Here is a 20412-nt window from a genome sequence, read left to right on the forward strand (position 1 = left end):
TTGTACATTGTATGTACAATCATTTCATATTCTAAACTGGTCAGAAAATAAAAGGAACTAATTGTGATTTTTAGTCTTGCAGAACTGTATGTAGTTAGATGATGTGACAACCTAATATTTATCTAATAAATATGTATTCAGATGATACCTGCACGTCACTGTGGTCTTTTCTTTTGTGAAATGGCGACATAGGCAAGGACGAGGTGTAAATGATGGGTTATCAACCCTCACTCACGTTTTTGTGAGTGAGGGTTTTTTGAAGTAGGGTTGGAATTAAGCATAAATAGAGTATTTCATGTGCCGAGAAGCAGCCAGAGACAGCTCAGTAAAACATGTCCTGTCAGCTTAAGTTAATTCAATTTTAAGAGTATGTTTGCTGCTTAATCTCACTTTAACACAGCATTTTCCGGCAAAAATTGAAGATTATATTATTTTGTAAACAGCTCACTCCTTGCACCAAAGTCCATAGAGGAAATTGTCAATTTTAAATCACAGAAATCCACAGAATTCTTGACTCTCGATCCACTGCTGCATTTATCAGCATGTTCAGTTGTGTTATAAGTGTTAGGTTTAGGGTTGTGACATGGTTTACCATCATTAGAGGATGCACATGGATTTGTTGTGTCCTAATATTCTGATCATACTCCTGTTGTAAAGGTCCAGGGCATGTGGAGTACTTGATTTACCCACAAGATGGCAGCATAATCCACAATAGGAAATCATTGAGGTTGAATGGATGTTATATGGATTAGATTATGCAGACAAAGTATTTATTTACAGCCAACTTTTAAATTGTGGTTTTTTTTCTATAATATTTTTTTTGTTCATCATGTGTTCTTTGTAAAGAATGAAAGCAGAACACAAAGGAAAAAAAAACGTTTTCTGCTACTGTGTGTAAACGTAATCGCGCGATACTTTAAAATAACGCGTTTCCGGGTTCTGCTATTGCACATGTAAGTGTAATTTCCACGTCCTTGCGGTCTCGTCTTGCGTGAAGGAACGTTTGAGTTATGTTGCTTTTGTCGAATAGAATCAAGTTGTGTTCGCTGGCGTTTACCGCCGTGCGTCTGTGCAGCAGCGGCGTCGCAGCTGCCAACAACAACCCGACCGTTTACTTTGACATTGCTGCAGATAACGAGCCTCTCGGCAGAGTAACCTTTGAGGTAAGAGCGGTCAAAATCATTAAAAAACAAAATCATAATAGAACACAGGACTTTAGTGCTGCCTACCTGTCGATGCTTGTGTGAAAATGGCGCAGTTTCATTTTAATTAACGTTTTCCTGAGAACCACCTGCTCACACACACACACACACACTTATGACCCTGGACATTTCATGTTTCTGTTGCAGCTCAACGCTGACGTTGTGCCTAAAACGGCAGGTAAGACATTATTTGTGAATTTTGTTGTGTACATTATTTGTGTATGTGTACTCAAATACAATCACTCAAATTGTACTCTGAGTAAAAGTTACTTTCACTTTTAATAGCTGTAGTTGGGGGTCTCCTGTGTTGTGGTAAATGAACACGTAATTAATATCAAACTGTTATCAAGTTTATTACAGTGTAATAACAAAGTAGAACATACGTTATAACGTAATTATAGTGTAGACCATCTCATAATATGTACAAACAATACAGCCATGGTTGACCATCCTTTTCCCCCTTTATCAATAGTCAGAATGTACAAATTAAAACAGAGCAAGGTCACAATTACTGTGTCTTCTATGTTATTCTGCGTATCATGATTTTTCTCAGGAATGGATTCGATTTAAAATGTAGTAAAGTTCAAACAAACTAATACTTAAGCAAATGTTCAATTATAGATTTTAAGAACTACTCACAAGCACAAGTAAAACTTGTTTGTCAGAGCCACAGGCTGATCCAAGGAATGTTGACTTTTAGTTATTATGCTGGAGACAGACTGGACAAGACTAAACAAGACTTTACTGCAGAGTAATAAATGTCTCTACTAATTCTTTGTAGTTAGGCAGTTTCTTTGCAAAGCTTTGGTAAAGATTTACTTTCTTGGCAATGCAACAAGTTCCAGAAAAAAACAGTATATATTTTGGTTTGTGGACCAAAGAAACATTTTCTTTACACTCATGGATCAGTATTGTTAATTGGGAAACTGAATGAAAGTGATATTAATATATATTAATATCCCACAAACAGTGGAACTATTCAGCTCTAGTGGCACAGGAAACACTGATAAGGAAGAGAGCAGGGAGGAGTTCTCCAGAATTTATCAATGTATTCCGTCCCACAAACCATTGTTATTATGTCAAACATCAGTCACGTCATGACCAGGTTCTACAGCTGAATTTGATGTCATAATACTTGTGGTATAAAACAAAAACACAATACATGTTGTTGTAGTATTAGTGATGGTATTTATGGACACCGGAGCAACGATTCCATAACAATATATCTTACATCAATTGCAATATTACAAACATAAAATATACATCACACTTTGAGACACAACACAACACAATTGCCTCAGATTTGTGAAACATTTCTCTTTTACAAGTGTTTAAAACCACAATTAACTAATTCATTCGTCTAATTAAAACAAGGAAAAATGAATTTTCTGCATTTTGGTGAATGTTGTTCACTGCCTTGTGTACAGATTTAAGGAGGACCTAACACTAACTCTTGTTTCATAGAAAACTTCCGGGCGTTGTGCACAGGGGAACTTGGTTTCGGTTACAAGGGATCAGTTTTCCACAGAGTGATTCCTCAGTTCATGTGCCAGGTAGGTAGGCCTCGCTCTTTCTCTTTTTGTGTCCTTTATGATCGTTACAGTGTGATCTGTGTTTTCAGGGTGGTGATTTCACAAACCACAATGGGACTGGAGGGAAGTCTATCTACGGATGGAAGTTTCCCGATGAGAACTTCAAACTGAAGCACACTGGACCTGGTAAATGTGTCTGATGTATATCCCACTGTTTCTGTGAACACTGCCAGTAGCGATGGAGGAGAACGCAGTGCTGTCTGGTTTATTTATTCCGCAGTTTCCACTGGTCAAAGATATTTAAGGATAAGATGAATTTTCAGAGGTCATTTTCCAGATGTGGAGAGTCTGGGTATTTGATCATTCATCTAAGATGGTCTGTGGGTTATGATGGAATGTTTAGGGCCAAACTGTCTCCTCTTGTGATGCTGCAGGGACTTAAATATATGCGGTGTTTGTGTTACAGTCATGAAAGGAGGTGCTAGTTCAGTTGTTTGTAACCAGGGCTTGAAAATACTTGAGTGTACTGAGAGTACTGAGTCCAAGTACTGAGTACTGAGTCCAAAAAACAAAAAGTCAGAGGACAAGGCAGGAATGCATATTATTGGCATGTAACACTAATTGCAATATTAAATTCTGAAAATTATAATTTAATTCATTTCATTTTTACATGTTTTCAATTGTTTCACCACCAGGTGGCAGTATTGTGTACAAAAATGCAAAATAAGACTCAGGAATGTTGGTTGGTTCCCTAAATTGGCCAAATGTTTTAATTAATGTGCTATTTAATATAAGTCATTAATCCTTGCACCATAATGACTTATTTGCACGGTTTGATTTAAAATATGTTGTATTTTGTTTTAGACTGAGTGTGAATTTGTTGCTTTGTAGGAATCCTGTCCATGGCCAACGCTGGAGCAAACACCAATGGATCCCAGTTCTTTATCTGCACTGCTAAAACAGAATGGTATGTACTGATAAAGTGCAATCGGGTTATTTCTGTCCAAGTGTGTTGAAGAATCAATATTTAGCTTTCAGTTAGAGATGTTGACTTTGTCCATTGTGAGCTATTTAAAATGGTGTCCTCTGTAGACCTCCTCTTATATGAATATAAAAGGCTTATTCTCATTTACTTTTGAATATATATATATTACATGGGAGGCCCATGTTGCTCAGTCTCTTAAGGTACAAATCATAAATGCTGTGTTTTCTTTCTTAAATATGAAGTTGACTCGGGATTTATAGGGACAGTGAGCTGCAGGACTTTTAACTGTGAGCAGGAAAAGTAGCTTGGCTGTGGTGGTGACAGTGAACATCTCAGAGACTGCTAACATTTAAAATGTGAGCTTTGAGTTTCAAACCACATGGAAAAAAAAAAAAGGTAATTGCTACCCTGATGCCGTTTTCATATATTTTAGGTTGAGTAACAGGGATCTGAAGAGAAAAGCACTTAAATCCACCACCAGAGGCTATACACGTATCAGCATGTAACCTTGGCATGTCACCGACTCTTCAGACTCTCAGACATTATGAAGGAAATAGTCATGATTATTGTATAAGTAATTCAATTAAAAATAGTAAAGTGTCCCATTTGCAGTTGAATAGCTTTGGTACAAGACCAAACCTTACAAATCTGCTGCTGCATCTACGCTGCTTGTTATTTTAGATGCTTTCCCCCCCCTAAAATATGGGTTTAGTCATGTCCAGTTATTGTTAAAATGTTTGAAAGGGTGTTTTTGTTTTTTATGCCTGCAGAGAATTATACTCCTGTATTGAATTTGTATGTTTTGGCATCAGCGCTCGATGTGATCAGATTTAATAAATGGTCTAAAATAGTACAACAATGGTAGAAAATAGTGGCATCACAGAACAAACAGCCACAAGTCAAACCGCTGTCGGGGGCATCGCGGATCATCTCACTGTATGAGGCAGTGATAACAAACTTTGTCTTTCTCCATTCAGGCTGGATGGCAGACATGTTGTCTTTGGCAGCGTGAAGGAGGGAATAGACGTGGTCAAGAAAGTGGAGTCTTTTGGTTCACGGTCTGGGCGAACCTCCAAGAGGATCACTATCACAGACTGTGGAGAGCTGAAGTAGACTTCGATGAGCAGTGGACACGGTCCTCGTCTCATCTCCTGCTGTACTTTCAATACCTCTCACTCCTGACAATAAAACATCTGGCTCAGTTGCTCAGTCAACTAATGCACTTATTCTCTAAAATGTGAACTTGCCACAGGACTGCAGGGTCCTGTGGCATTTAAGAGACAACTGTTTTTTTTTTTTGGGTTAGTAATGGGCAGTAATTAAAAAAATAAATGAGTTTTTTCTTAAAAACGCAAACATCTTTGTTTCATTAGCCTGACACAATGCTCATGAAATACAGGCGTGTCCTTTTACTTCAGATCAATGTTTTTGCTCTCTCATTTTTTTTTATAACCCACCTCCTCCTGGTTTTCTCATCAGCTTCAGTTGACCCATGATCTTATTCTACTTGTGTATTTACTCTACCGACGTCCGTATAGAAAAATGGAGCTCTGCAATGTCCGATCTAACGGCTGCCACGCGGGGAAGCATCCTGTAGGCAGTGCCAGTGGTGGTACACAAGAAAGTGACGCTGAATCTGATAAGAAAACCAGATGTTTGAAAATATAAAGACTGATACAAACTTGTTTTTTCTCTGTTAGAAACATGTCACATCTGGATAAGTTAAAGCAGAAGGGGGAAAGTTTCTCCAGCTCCCAAACATACAGACAAACTAGAAACATACTTCTGCAAACACTTTAACTCCATGATTGCAAGTTGTACCCCACACCCATCCCAAAATATTGTATGGAAATAGTTGAAGTCTGAATAAAAGATGTTAACAACATTGCCCCTTTGGTGAAAGAAATAAAAAATACATTGTGGAGATTTTTTTTTTTAAAAAGATACAAACATGGTGCATGACAAGTTTAAATGCATTTTAATACAAAAACATTTGAAGAGCTCCATCTCATGGAGAACTCAAACTAAGGCACAACTGGTGTCTCATGCATCGTAAAGCGCGTACATTACAATGTAACAGACACATGGAAAAACCTTCTGGAGCAACATGCACACGCTCCCTTCCACTAACTACTTCCCGATCTTTGGTTCACACTGATATTTTTTGTCTCACGTTACATACGAGACGTCACAACCTATGACCCATTTAACCAAAAAAGAAAACAAAAACACTTTGCTGAGTTTCTCCTGACACTGCGTGCCAAAATAAAGTGTGCTGTAACTCATTTTGTTGGGAAATAAAAACACCTTTACCATATTGCATTGTTGAACAACATAGATATAATTCACTTTTTGTTGTAGGCACGTATATAAAGAATAAATGTTAGTTGGCTAATATGTTCCTTCATGAAGTATAATTAAAAAAAAAGACAATTAATTCACAAATTATGTACCCTCCAGTACTGATAATACAAACAATAATGCAGATACACATCAACACTGCATACCCTTCTTAGTAAAGACTTGTTGCATATTTTATACAGAACACATTTAAGTTATTTCTGGAATATACAAACGTGTAAAAAGAATCGTCATCTGGAAACTTCACTCTTAAACTTCACTCCCACAGACGCTGAGTGGAAGTTTTCTTTTTTAATTCACAGTTGGTAAGATTCTTTGTTCATAGTTACGACTTCAATGTTCACATAATGTCTGAGCTCCACGCACACACGCACACACACACACACACGCACGCACACACACACAAACGCAAAGCACTCGTCTCCACTGAGAGATGCGATCGCAAATATCCAGGCCAACGAGCCTCTAAGACCGAGAGTCACAGTGTCAGAGTATTTCAATTAAGTAAACCGTTAGATACATTATGATATAATAAACTATACTGCCATGTATATATATACATATGTATGTATTTTAGTTATTAAAATATAAATGTCCCTTTTTGCTGAAAGGCGGAAGTCAAGCAGGAGTGGGTTATTGCACACGGCGGCAGTAGTAGCCAAGGACTTTGCATTTTTCACACAGGTGCTGTGGATGTTCTTTACTCTGGTCAGACACATCCAAGCCGTCCGGTTTCTCCAGAGGTCGCTGGAGCAAATGAAGAAGAGAGAGTTTACAGCTCCACAAGTACACACAAATGACCTATGATGTACGCTGAAACAATACGTCGATTACTAAATTCATCGACAGCTATTTTGATAATCGATAACTTCTTTTTTTTCTCAAACAAGACATGTGATCATCATTTGCACTGATCGACATTTTTTAAGGTTTTCCGATATTTTATGGACCAAACGATTAATTGATCATGAAAATAATCGTTAGTTGCAGCTCTAATATTAACATTCACATTTAAGCATTTAGCAGCCACTTGTATCCAAACACAACTTACAAAAGAGGAATAAGCTACAAAGAAGTAGTCTTGGAAAGAAATCCACTAAAGAGGAACAGTGGACTGACAGAGCGGTGAGGGTGCAGCAGTTCCTTTTAATGTTCCGTATTCATATAGTGCTTTTCTAATGTCGATGACCACTCAAAGCTCTTTACACTACAGTTTTTCCATTCACTCCTATTCACACAGCACAGTCTATATGAGACACTTCGCAGTTGTTGCAGTACACATGTATAAGAACGTTCTGATTCGCTGTGTAAATTAAGTGACATCTGAACATAAACGAGGAGTAAGTGTGTTCAGAACAAACACAAAGACAATTTCAAGAGATAAAAAGTGTGGAGTTAGTTAAGTAAACAGCTGAAAGAAGACACGGAGAGACTGTCACTATGTTAAGAATATGTAGGCACCGGAGCTGCAACTAATGATTACTTGCATAATTGATCAATCATGCAATTCAATTCTTTTGGAGTATTTGTTTGGTCCATATAATCAGAACCAGTCAGAAAATGTGGACAAATGTTGACTGGTGTTTCCCCAAACCTCGAAATGATGATGTTCTCAGATGTCTTGTTTTGTCCGCAAACCAAAAATGTCTCTCTTTTATTGATTTCTTTGTCAAACGGAGCAAAGAAACCAGAAAAACATTCACATTTAAGAAGCTTAAGAAGCAGAAAGCTTGTTTTAATTATCAAAATATATATATATATATATACGTATAATAATACAAGTATGATATCTAATGAGTCTGTGTATTATTACCTGCTTATGGGGGTAAACATTGATGTGGCACTTGATGCACTCTTGCCCCATGTTGGCCCAGGAGTTCCCGCTCATCCACTTCCTCTTACATTTGGGGCATTTGTATTCACCGAAACACCTCTTCTTTCCCTGGTAAGGAGTCAGGCCTTCACCTTTGGGTCGAGCCTGAAGAGAAATGCAGTCCTTTCACATTTATTATACACATTAAACATTGAGTTTGCTCATGTACGATCCCCTGTGTGTGAGTTTACAAAGCCAGTTATGAACCTGAATGTGCCTTTAACGTTGTACGAGAGTGTGAGAAGGTCGAGGCTGAGGGAGTGTAGGTGTGAACCCAACGCCGTGTACGAGCACATGACTGTGATTGGTCAAGGAGAAATGGGAGGAAGATGTTTGGCTTCAAACATGTGGCTTTTGTTTGATCTCAGGTTGGATTTCCTGAGTTGTTTTTATTTCAATTACATGTGTAATGGTGAGTGCTGTCAGGAAAAGGAAAACACCTCAGAGAAAATAAGTTCCAGTCCGAGTCTGTCAGCCGGCCCACTTCATTTACTAAACGCTGAAAAATGACACGTTTCCCAGTTCCTCGGCAGCTCCACACATACACCTTTAACTGGACACAAAGTGACCTGCTTGGTTTCTTTGGAGAGGAGCCAATGAAAAGCTCTGCACGCCTGCAGGAACGGGAAGTGATAGCGAAAGCTTTGTTGGTGGTCAGGAGACATGATTTGTTTTAATAGGAGAAAAATAAACAATCATTTAATCCCGAGACAAAACATGCTAAACAAACTCAAAAGACAGATAATTGTTTTGATGTTTCACATTTACAGTCCTGCCTGAGTCAGCCACACCTTCTTTTTTTTATCCAAACTTATCTATCGATTTAGAACAAATATGACATGTTAATGCTTTAATGGTTTATTCCGAGGAAGTTGGAATAAACTGTAATTTATCAGTGTAATTTATTTGTTGGACAGAAAAAGGAGAAAGGGAGAAAAGGAGTCTCAGCTTTCCCATTAAAAATGAACTCAATCCCTCCAGCTGGGTTCCCAAGGGACCGTAAAGGAGGCCCCAGCCCGTGTAGGGACCAATGGTAGAGGCCTCCCTGCTATAGGACAAATACCTCAGGCTCTCAGTCATCCCTCCCAGCTGGCCCCAACCCACCAATCAGGACTCCAAGATCTGAGCAGGGAGGAAATAAAACCCAGATGAACTCTGCACTTGTATAACATGACAAAACCCAAAAACCCATCACAAAGAAATCATCTCGACAAGACTGGTTTAAATTAAAAAGCACCTCAGCGGACAAAAAAGAAGAAGAAGAAAAGTAGGGCAAGTCAAAATTAAGATGGAGTCCACACACACCATGCTGAGGAACTCGCATCCAATCTTGTTTTGATTTGACAGCAGAAACCTATGTCAGGTTCAGAACTTCCCAACGGATCATTCTGTTCATTTCCAGGGCTGCATCTGGTCTAAAAAAAATAAAAAAACATGCTGAAAGTTACCACAGCCAAGTCTCTAACTGTTAAGGCCACTGAGAAGGCCTGTGTTTGCCTCGCTGAGCCACAGTGAGGCACTGTGGGAGGTCACTTTTGATGGCAGCCCTCTGTCTTAAGCCCCCACAGGGAGAGCAGACGTGGAGAGCATCATCTTCCTGAGGGAGGAAACAACTTCACTCTGCAGAGCAAGCAAAACAAACTCTACCTACAGTCTGGAGCTCACGGGGCAGCAAAGGGCACGGCACACACCGGTGTTTCCACTGGTCCCATCAGAGATATGACACTGGCGGTCGACATGGACATCACACTGTTGACCTGACTATGACTGGAGACCCGTACGTCGGCAGCGTGAATATCTGTCACTGTTGGTCTTTGTTTGGTTGGTCTTTAACTTTTACAAAAAATCTTAACTAAAGAGTGCTCAAAACAACGCTTAAGAAAAGATACGAGATCGGCAATTTCATTATGATATAATGAAGGTGAGACCACAGAAACCATATGTACCACACAACAATCAACGACACTACTGCTAATACCTGTACACACACCTTTAGTTTAAAATAATAATTCAGTGGATATCACATAACCATGACCTTCTTCTCGTGAAAGTTGATCAATGATATTGCCCATAGCACCATGGTTCTCAAACTGTGGTATGTGTACCACCAGTGGTACGAGAGCTTCCTCTGATGGAGAAAAATCAGAAATACGGTTCTATGAATACATAATAACAAAAAAGAATCTTAATTTAATTTCACTATACCACTGAGTGTGAAGTATATGTGAGGAAGAGGAGGGGGGGAATAAATCTGCCTCCTGTGAAGAGTCTGCAGCTGACTTTGCTCGGCCTATTTACACCACTGTATTTGAACGTTGTTGATAATGGTGTTACTTTGAGAGCTCAGTATTTTCTCAGCTGGTACTTGGTATGAAAAAGTTTGAGAACCACTCAATTGATGCAACAATTCTGCATTTGAAAAGAAAAACAGAGGAGTCATGTACAAGTGGCTATTATAGGGCTGCAACTATACAACTGTAATGCATCCATTCATATGTCACTTATTTTCCCAATTAATGAATTAGTTGTTTGACAAAAATAGAGTTTCAATTTGTTTTTAGCAACATTGTACAGAAACTACAATTGCAAGTACACTAAACAAGAGTACTTTGAGTAAAGTGGACAATGGGGCGAATCAATGTTTTTTCTTGAACACATTTCTATGATGAATAAGTCATTTTCTTTCAATTCTCCTTCCTACTTCAGCAACGTCTCAATCATCATTCGGCCTTGGCAAAGTTATGCACTCTGCAAAGTAGCCATTCTAGTTTTTAATCTGTCCAATTGTTGTTCAGACATTCTATTCCAAACCACAAATTTGAACCTCATGTTGTATCGGCATTCCGAGGGAGAGTCGAGCAATCACAAGTCCTTAGAGAACATTTCACCGAGACCATGAATGTCACTTCTACATTTCATGACAATCCGTTCAAGTAACTGATGAGATAATTCAGTCTGGACCAAACCTGCGGAGCAGCTCAGAGCAGCTAATAGACCAACGCTGCCAACTCTTGATAGACATTCCTCACGCCTAAAACCATGAAGAGAGACTTTTCAGTTTTTGATTCCTGATATTTGATTGATCTTTGCAGCCTGAAACCATGTGTGAGAAATGGTTTAACTTGTCCCAACGAAAACCCATACTTTAAACTTCAAACCAGCCCCTGAGTGTACTGGGCCAATGCGAAGCCAAATTCTAAGGTCGCAGCAGATAAGCCATGGCCCAGATCCTTGTAGCCTGGTGAGAGAGGCCCAGAAGGTTGGCTGCCTCCTTCTGCCATCATCTGGAATCCATCAGGATAAACAATGGACTTCTCCAAATCTCCTCCTTCTCCTTTCTCCCTCCCTCATTCACTCACACACACACACATCCATACCCCCATGAGACATTCATCCTGGAAATCACAGCAACACCAAGCCTATTGGATAGCATGTGGTCAATTACTCCACACTGACAAACCCACAGTGCTCTCATCTCTTTGCTGCGACTAATCTGTATCAGACCCCCGCAGTATCGGGGGAGAAGCCCAGCTGTAACCAAAGCAAAATAACACATTAATGCCTACAGACGGCACTGCAACAGGTCGGTGAAGACTCCTGTTACGACTTTAGTGTTACTCGCCATTATCTTGTGAAATCAATTATCTCAGCAGGGTTTAAAAATGCAAACAGATGACTCTCCATTTTCCTTAAAAATGACAAGTATATACATATATATATATGTATTACTGTAGCCTGAGGGAGATGATATGAAAAGATTAACTGCTGAGAAATATCCAACTTTTGTATTCAGTTTTTTCTGTGTCCTTATCTGAAGGAGTTATTTAAAAGTCCAAGAACAGCATCAGTGTACAGTTACTTGCTGTCTATGAGACAGTGGAAAAGAACTGCACCAGCATGCCATTGTTTTGTTCTCTCAGTGTGCCATTGGTGCTGAACTCAGCATTCCTGTGTATCCTTGCACAAAGCTTCTCAACCAACTTTACCACATTGATAATAAGCACAAACCCCAGAGCTGTGATTCAAGGAAACAAGATATAAGACGCTCCCTGGCCAGTGGCAGCAAACTGATGTCCTGTGTTACACAATGGTGCTTCCTTTTCTCCAGAAACCGTCAGGGCCAAATGCTCCACTTGTAGAAACATCCACATATCAAATAATTCCTTTAGCAGCATGAGGCAGTAATCCCTCCACGCAGACTATCTGTAAATCTGGCACATCTGAAATATTGAATGGATTAACTCTCCTTTCCAGAAAATAAATGTGATTATGCGCAAACAACTGGAGGCCAAAGCACAGATGACGGGTTTTCTGTTTGACTACCGCCGTTCAGATTATATATATATATATATATGTGTATGTATTATATATAGGCAGAATTATGGACACACACATTTGCATCATACATCTCATCTCCCACCATTTATTTCACATACAGTGCTGCTCTCACAGGGGGGAACACTTACCAACACACCACTGAGTCAAACTGAGCTCCAGTCCTGGCTGTGGTTTGAGCTGATGACATATACAGCTGTAAACTGGCTTTACATTTCACAACCAGTGAATGACAGGCGCAGGCGGAGTGCCAGGCTAACGCAAAAGGCAACAGAAAGACACAGCTGCTGAGCCACAATCCTTTAAATCCTGTGTGGGGAGTAAACTCTGAGATGGTGGGTTGGTCTGTGGAAGTGATTTCCAGGTTCCCAGGAGGTCGCTAACAAGCCAAATGTGAATTTAATCGTATTATTTCGGTAATCGCCGCGGTCGGGGCTGGGTTTACACCAATCAATTCACCTGAATGAATGATGAAAGTGATTATTTTCATAAACCTGCTCAGTGGCGATATCTAGCCTTAGTGCGGAAATAATTGAATCATTTGCTTCACATATCTGTGGCGAACCAACCTAAAATGATGGAGTGTGAAGTGGCAATCAAACACTGATTTACTGCATCATTCAATGAATGTGCCATCTGACATGATACAAGTGAGAGTGGAAATGAGATGATTGTGGTCCATAAAGACTGGGAGTGTCTGGATTCTGGTGGGAGCTAATTCTGTTTTTTATCGCTCACTTATTTTGAACCTAACTTAATCCCAAACCCTAACTAGCAGTGACTTAATCTGACCCTCACCACTCCCAAATTGATGAGAAAGTGAGTGGTAGTTGACAGGAACCGAAAACTCAGTGTACAGGGCTTCATATAATCCCCTCCTCATCCGAACAAGTCAACCCCCCCCACATTCCAGGGTTTCCTCTATCTCGCTCTTGCTCATCCTCCTCAGCAGATGATCTCGCCAAAAGCAACAGACAGCAAACTGAGGACAGATAAGACATTTATCAGCAGTGAAAACAAGAAGACCAAAGCCACAGTAATCTCACGGTGGTGTTGCTTGAGATTCACCAGTTACATATTTGGCTGTGAACTGTGTCGCTCCACCTGGACGGAAGCACGCCGCCTGGTTCTAAACCAACACTGATAACATTATCAGCATTTGGACTGATATATCAGCCTATTGTAAAAGATCTATAATCAGTAAAAACTTTGAAGAAAAGCGTCACTCTTGTAATAAAACGGAAATGTTCCTCCCTGACTTTTTTATGTTATTCACTCATCTTAGTCTTTTCAAGAACAGTCCTATTTCCATAAATGTTGGGCTATTGCTTTAAAAATCTATTTAACCTACAACAGGGATTTCACCAAATCTCAGTCATTTACAAATAAGGATTAAAAAATAAACTATGACAAGTACTGATTCTAGTGGAATTTATCATTTTTAAATAAATCTTAGATGAGAAGTTCAATATACAAGATTAATGGATACATATTAGGCTATTAGGCTACTACCAGCACAAACTCAGACTAATCACAACAGTACAGTAGTTAGGCTGTGTCTCAGACCAGGTTTACTTTAGTAATAATAGACAAAAAAATAATGGGATTAAACGCTGCTTAGAATCTAATCACAAATATCTTTGCTTCAGCCTTCAAAGACCAAATATAAGAAAGGAATTCCCCCTAAAAGCCCTGCAACTCTCAGAAGTTCCACTGTCCAGATGACTTTTCAAAGCAGACCATGTTTATTCAAACGTGACTAAATTCTAACTATGCAGCCATACGCCCATTTCCTGTGCTTTCCAATATTTCCAAAACCATGTTTTGGATGGAGACTTGTCGGCAGCTGCTCACTGGCCCTTTAAATGAATATCTGCTAATATCTGATAAGCGCCTCTTCTCAAACAGGCAGACTGACTGAGACGGACTTGGCTGCAGTCAAGCAGAGCCGGGTGAACAATGCAGCCCGACTTCTTGACCTCTGGATCCACGGCCCCTCTGGAGAAACAATGCTCTCCTTATTTAGTCTAGGCCCTTCCCACCATACACCCAATTACTGTAAACACACTGTCACTTGTGCATTCTCTTTTAAGCAATCAGCTACTTAACTGGCAAGGAAATAAAATGATGTTATGATGAGTTAACAGATGAAAGGTGTTAAACTAACGCTAACATGTTTTGGTAAAACGGCAGAAATTCCAAGCTCCAGAGAAAGATTCAGCTCTTCCTAACTTGAGGCCCTTTGTCATGACAACAGCGCCGTAATCATTGCTCCGTGTCTAAAATATGAACAACACATGTTCAATCTGACATCATCTTTCTAAAAGCACAGCGAGAGCAGCACAGAGCCAGACAGCAGAAATGGTTTCCAGGTTTTTAAGCATTATAAGGGGCGTGGCTGCAAAGCTGAAATGTAAATATCATGGCGTAACCCTTTGACATATTCACCCCCTGGGGAAGCAAGTAACACAACTCTCCACAACGCTGTCAACAGGGGTGTTTACCACAGGTATGCCGGGCACAGCAGGGTAAGTCATACACCTCGAAGTAGGAATGCAACCCAAATGTGTGCACTGATAATTTGCAATTTTTATTGTTTCACATCACCTACGGCCTCAACTCAGGAGCAATGTGTGTCTCAAGGAGCAGACCTTTAGAGCTGACATGGGCCCCATTCCACTCAAAAAGAGGGGGCCGTTGAAGGGCCCCACACACCCACTTCCTGTGTGCTTCTTCTCTCATCTTCCTGAGCCGGGACTGGGACGGATAGACCAATCGTTTGCAAATATATGAAAATGTAAAGACTTTTAAGCTCCCTCCGATTGATTTCCTCTGCATTCCTCATTTTACTCCACTAACTGTAGCTCAGCTGCATCACTCTGCTCTGGGTTGGCAGTAATAGAGGCGATGAAATGCTTTGGGAAACATGGTTATTTGCTTTCTCAAGGATTTATATTCCAATGAATGAGATAGCTGGAGCCAGCAGCTGGTAAACGTAGCTTAGCTTAGCACAAAGAGTGGAAACAGCCAGTCTGGAAAAGTCTCCGACCAACTCTTATGAAATATTAATATAATATTAAATGTCATGTTGATGTCGTCAACCTGTTTAATTAAAACACCATCTCTGGCAAATCACTTTCAATAACTACAATACATACAGGAAGTGCTGGGGGCAGTAGACTCATTTCACCCATTGTATACACCATCTCCTGTCTCGGACGTAAAGCTAATGCTAATGCCCAAAAAGTATGCATGTTCACCGAAATCCGTGTGTAACGATTTCTCATTTTTATGCTAAGCTATGCTAATCGTCTGTGGGTTCCAACGACACATTTACCATGCAAGTTATCAATCTTCAAATCTAACTTTTCAGCAAGAAATAAGAACATCTTGAAGCCAATTAATTGATCTCTCACACCTGCACGTGCTTTAGATTTTAGCCGCTATGAAACTTTGCTTTTCCTTCACATTCATAGAAACTTCTGGCACAAATGCACAAAGATTGGTGCGTTTGTAAAGTTTAAATGAGGGAGCAATCAATCCGTCGTATTATCTATGTAACTATCAGAGCAAGCTGCAGCTGACAAGCAATCATCTTTATTCATGGCAAAACCAACTCCTTACACTATAGGTTTCTACTTCTTTCTATGTTGCGTCTTGTCTATGTTACACCCTGTCAATTAGTCATTTGGTTATTTCCATTACACCTAACAAATGTCAGGCATTTCCCTCTGAACATGATCAATGGGAAAGCACAGCTGCACATGAGGCAATGGTAATACTTCTTTCGTGTTTGGAGTAGAGGTCGTGCCTGGTTCCCCAGGAAAACCTATCATCTTTCATTAAGGCCAGCTCTGAGATCCAATCTGGCATCTGCTGCTCATTACCAACCTGAAGTGTGGTACATCTACCTCAGATACATGCTGAGGAATCTATTTCATTCAGGAAAAAAAGAAATAGAAACATAATATTCTAACGTATTGTACAGTTTCGCTATGATTACATACAAAAAAAAAAAGAAAGCGGTGAATATGTGCCAGAAACTGCGATGAAGCATGTGAATTTGATCCAGAATTTAGATCAAATTATTACCTTATGGATATCTCTCTATGTTGCATTTGACAATGAGCTGAGATGCTTGAAACACACATGTGCAGCTCTTTCAGCTGCCTTCTTGCACCTGACTGAGGCTACATCATCCCTGATGGGGCTCACCTGAGGGCAGTCTTTGATGTAGTGGCCTTTGTTGAAGCAAAGGTGGCACAGGTAGTTGGGTGGGGGCCTTTTGCTGTGTTTGCGTGTCTCGGGGGACAGGGAGAGGTCTGAGAAATGGTCCGCCAGAGAACTCAGGCCGTCCACGATATTGTTGATGGACCCGTAGGGCGAGGAGCTCTTGTAGAAATTGTTGTTTAAGGCCTGCGAGAGAAGAACACTACATGATAAAAGGGAATATACAGATAACTTTACAAAACTACAGCAGGACAACATCGGACTGTTAATCTTCTTTATTTGTTTTATTAACCTGCTGATGTAAATCCAGCCTTGACTGATTATATAGCCACAAGTGTTGACATTTGCAACATGACTTTCATTTATCAGAGACCAAATAACCTTTAAACTTCAGTCTAAAACCTAAAGAATTTAATGGGCTAGTGTGTAACATTTAGAGGGGTTTATCGGAAGGAATTCAATATAATAACCCATTAGTACTACTAATAAGTCCTGTATTTGTTTTAAAATCAAAATAATTTGGTTCTTATCATTTTTGTGTATGTCTTTAGGCAAGGGCCTTGCTTTATGAAGGTGGCCATCTTGCACGGCCATGTTTCAACAGTTGTTTTAAAGTGGAAGCCTATTGCACAAAAGAAGAATAAAAACATTAATTCTGGTATGTGAAGGCCACCATAGTTCCCTGAGGCTCATGGGAAATGAGAGGAGTTTGTGAGCGACAGCCCGTCTCACCATTAGATGTCAGCAATTCTTACACAATGAACATTTCAATTAATAATGTGAACTAAAGTGAAAGCAGGATATTCTGATGTTGAAGTAAATAAAAAAAAAGCGGACTACAGATTATCAGATGTGTTGATTCATATTACATTTATCTATAAACCGATTAATACACTTATCTTTATCATGCTACACAATAGTATCTCTCATTTCATAAAGACAAAGATGAACATTGTTGCGCCTCTACAGTGAGAAGAAAGAGTATTTCAGGCAGCTTGTCAGTCCATCTCCCTGATTGATTCTCCTGTTTATCTCTCTGACACTGGCCGACTTTATTTCATTTCTGCAGATGCGCTGCCTTTAGCACATTTACTCTGTGAGCCAGTGGCGTCCACTTCCTCGTCAGAACAAAATGCCTTTGTCGTGCATTATTCCGACCGGTCCTATTGGCACAACACAATCAGCATCATTGTGTCCCTGGAGGAGACGGGTGCTATGGCACCGCAGGGCAAACATGAAGAACAGCCTGCAGACACTGGCTGTTTACTCTGAAGGCATCACAGAAACAGGATCGTGATCAGTGTGCACGTTCCTCATGAGTCCTCTGCATATCTGTGGCATGGGTGCAGATCATGGCTGCGACTATTGTTTTATATTTGAACAAGCTCTTTAATTGTGAATATGAATGTTTTCTGGTTTCTTTGCTCATTGTAAAAGTAAACGGTTTGTTGGCAAAAACATTTATGAATATTGACATTTTAGAAACATGGTTTATGCTTTTTTTTGTCCTTATTTTGTGACATTTTATGGACCAAACTAATCAGTGAATTGATAAAATAATTTACATATTAATTGATGTGAATACTTGTTAGAATAGAACAGATTAAGTATAGCCTATTATCTGAATTGTTCAACAACACACATGTTCACTTCTCTTCTAAAAATGAGTAATAACTAAATTAAGCAACACAAGTCCCCACTGAGGAGAAGCAGAGGCCAGTCAGGGTGAAGCCTCACATTTTTAAAACCTTGTGAGAGGCTTTTCCCAACCTGCCATTCCTCCAGCAGCTGCACACTCTGACACCAGAAAACACACTCGAGCACTATACACCATGACACAAAACACATATTCATATGCTACCCACTCCACCACAGTGCGACCCAATGCTGGGCAGGCATGCAGGTGAGGTTTGCTGTATGGGCTACAGAAATAACCCCGAGTGAAATGTGTGGTGTGATATTTGTGGACAGCCAAGAGAGAGTGAGATAAAGTAAGACATGCAGTAGATAAAAGATGAATTAATGGATGAAGGGTTCAACAAAGCATGAATGGCGTTAAAAGAGTCACACCTCGCTCCTCAGCTGGAAGAAGTTGTTGAGATAGTTGGAGCTCAGATCAGCGGCGCTGCGCTTGGAGTTGTTCATGTCCTGCAGGAAAGTGTCCGACTCGGCTTTGAACGCATCGAAGGCGCTGCTCTGGCTGTCTTGCAGAGACATGTAAACCCAGTTGAGCAGCTGTGCAGGTTGGTACACGGCGGCACCAGTCTCTATAGCGGACATCATGCTGTTGCTGGTGGTGGAGGACGGCGCCTCTTCGCTCAGCACCGTCAGAACCGCCGGGTTTTTTGGATCAGCCAAGTCTTTTCTGTCATCCCCACTGTCCTGTCCTGTCCCGGCTGGTTGGGTGTGATCCCCGCGTTCACCTGAGGGAGTCCTGTGGGACCCCAATAACGGGACTTCAGTCTGTCAGGGAGGGAGCAGTGGAAAAGGCTGAACGTGAATACCAGTTGGAGCTTGGAGCTGCGCTCCGGACAGGACTGTGGGGGTGTGCGTCACAGCGGATAGGAGGACCAATGGGCTTGTGTCTCTCTAACCTTTTCTTTATGTTCACATGTCTCTATCTGCTAGGGACCATCACTAACTAACTAAACCCGAGTGAGTGTTTGAATGGACTATGTAACCACAAAATAACTTTGGTAGAATTTGAAGTCATTTTTTATAACATTACTAAGGTAAAAGTTATATAAAGTATATGACATTTACTGTACTTAAGTATCAAAAGTAATTTTCTGATATACAATGTACTTAGGCCACACGGTGATATAGTGGTTAGCACTCTCGCCTTGCAGCGAGAAGACCCGGATTCGAGCCCCGGTTGGAACAAGGGCCTTTCTGCATGGAGTTTGCATGTTCTCCCCGTGTGTGCGTGGGTTCTCTCCGGGTTCTCCGGCTTCCTCCCACAGTCCAAAAACATGCAATGTGGGGATAGGTAAATTGAACACTCTAAATTGACTCTAAATTGGGTGAGTGTGAGAGTGAATGGTTGTTTGTCTCTATCTGTGTGTGGCCCTGCGATGGACTGGCGAACTGTCCAGGGTGTACCCCGCCTATCGCCCGATGTAGCTGAGATTGGCACAGCACCCCCCGCGACCCTCTGGTTGAGGATAAAGCGGTAGATGATGACTGACTGACTGACAATGTACTTAAGATTTAGAAGTAAAAGTATTAAAAAGTGGAGGATTAAGGATTGAGCCATGGTTGTTCAGTGGTTGGGCGAGCTTTGGAAGGTTGTGGGTTCAATTCCAGGCCCTGCTGGTCTATGTGTCCTTGAGCAAGACTTAAAGGGACACTTCACCAAAAAGTATAGTTATTTTTTTTACTAATTTTACTAATTTTTTTTTTACTGAGATAAATGTGTCATGTGATCATGAAACAGTGGCTCTGAGACACATGTCCCATTCCCAAAACAACAGAGGAAGTCATGATTGAAATAAGATAAAATTGACTATTAGTCTACGTCAAAGTCACTTCCTTCAATGAAAATAAAAGCCCTACACTGCTCTTCACTGGGTTTCTGTAAGTGAAAACAATTGTAATGAAATAAAACAAACGTGAAATAAACAAACACAGCAGTACAGATACGTGATTTTTGTACTTCCTTACTGTACAACACTGGAATGGAGACATTACACAGACTGTGCTTCATTTAGGCATATTTGAGAAAACACTGAACTGAAAAGAAAAAAATAATTTAAATTTTATAGGCTTTGTAGCCTATTGTTATTGTGACTGTTGTAGCAATTAATATCAACACTGTAGTGGGACAATGTATGTGTGTTTGTTTGTTTTAATAAACCTCAACATGTTTTTTTTGGTTTGTGTTGCTTCCCTCAT

At 40.3% G+C, this 20412-nt stretch overlaps 2 protein-coding genes across 2 annotated transcripts; one reads left to right on the forward strand and one right to left on the reverse strand.

Moving 5' to 3' along the window:
• The first annotated feature begins 947 nt into the window (after positions 1-947).
• On the forward strand, positions 948-4923 carry LOC122759368 (peptidyl-prolyl cis-trans isomerase A-like). The gene is made up of 6 exons (XM_044014196.1): positions 948-1163; positions 1350-1380; positions 2667-2755; positions 2824-2920; positions 3626-3701; positions 4697-4923. The coding sequence occupies exons 1-6, from the start codon at positions 1011-1013 to the stop codon at positions 4830-4832; spliced, it is 582 nt and encodes a 193-aa protein (XP_043870131.1). The 5' UTR covers positions 948-1010; the 3' UTR covers positions 4833-4923.
• A 758-nt stretch (positions 4924-5681) lies between these two features.
• LOC122759367 (zinc finger CCHC domain-containing protein 24-like) lies at positions 5682-19082 on the reverse strand. The gene is made up of 4 exons (XM_044014195.1): positions 18589-19082; positions 16504-16704; positions 7894-8058; positions 5682-6827 (listed from the first exon to the last, which is right to left on the reverse strand). The coding sequence occupies exons 1-4, from the start codon at positions 18799-18801 to the stop codon at positions 6714-6716; spliced, it is 693 nt and encodes a 230-aa protein (XP_043870130.1). The 5' UTR covers positions 18802-19082; the 3' UTR covers positions 5682-6713.
• Between the last annotated feature and the right edge of the window lie 1330 nt (positions 19083-20412).

This window comes from Solea senegalensis, linkage group LG18 (assembly GCF_019176455.1).
Source record: "Solea senegalensis isolate Sse05_10M linkage group LG18, IFAPA_SoseM_1, whole genome shotgun sequence".
NCBI classification, from domain to species: Eukaryota; Metazoa; Chordata; class Actinopteri; order Pleuronectiformes; family Soleidae; genus Solea; species Solea senegalensis.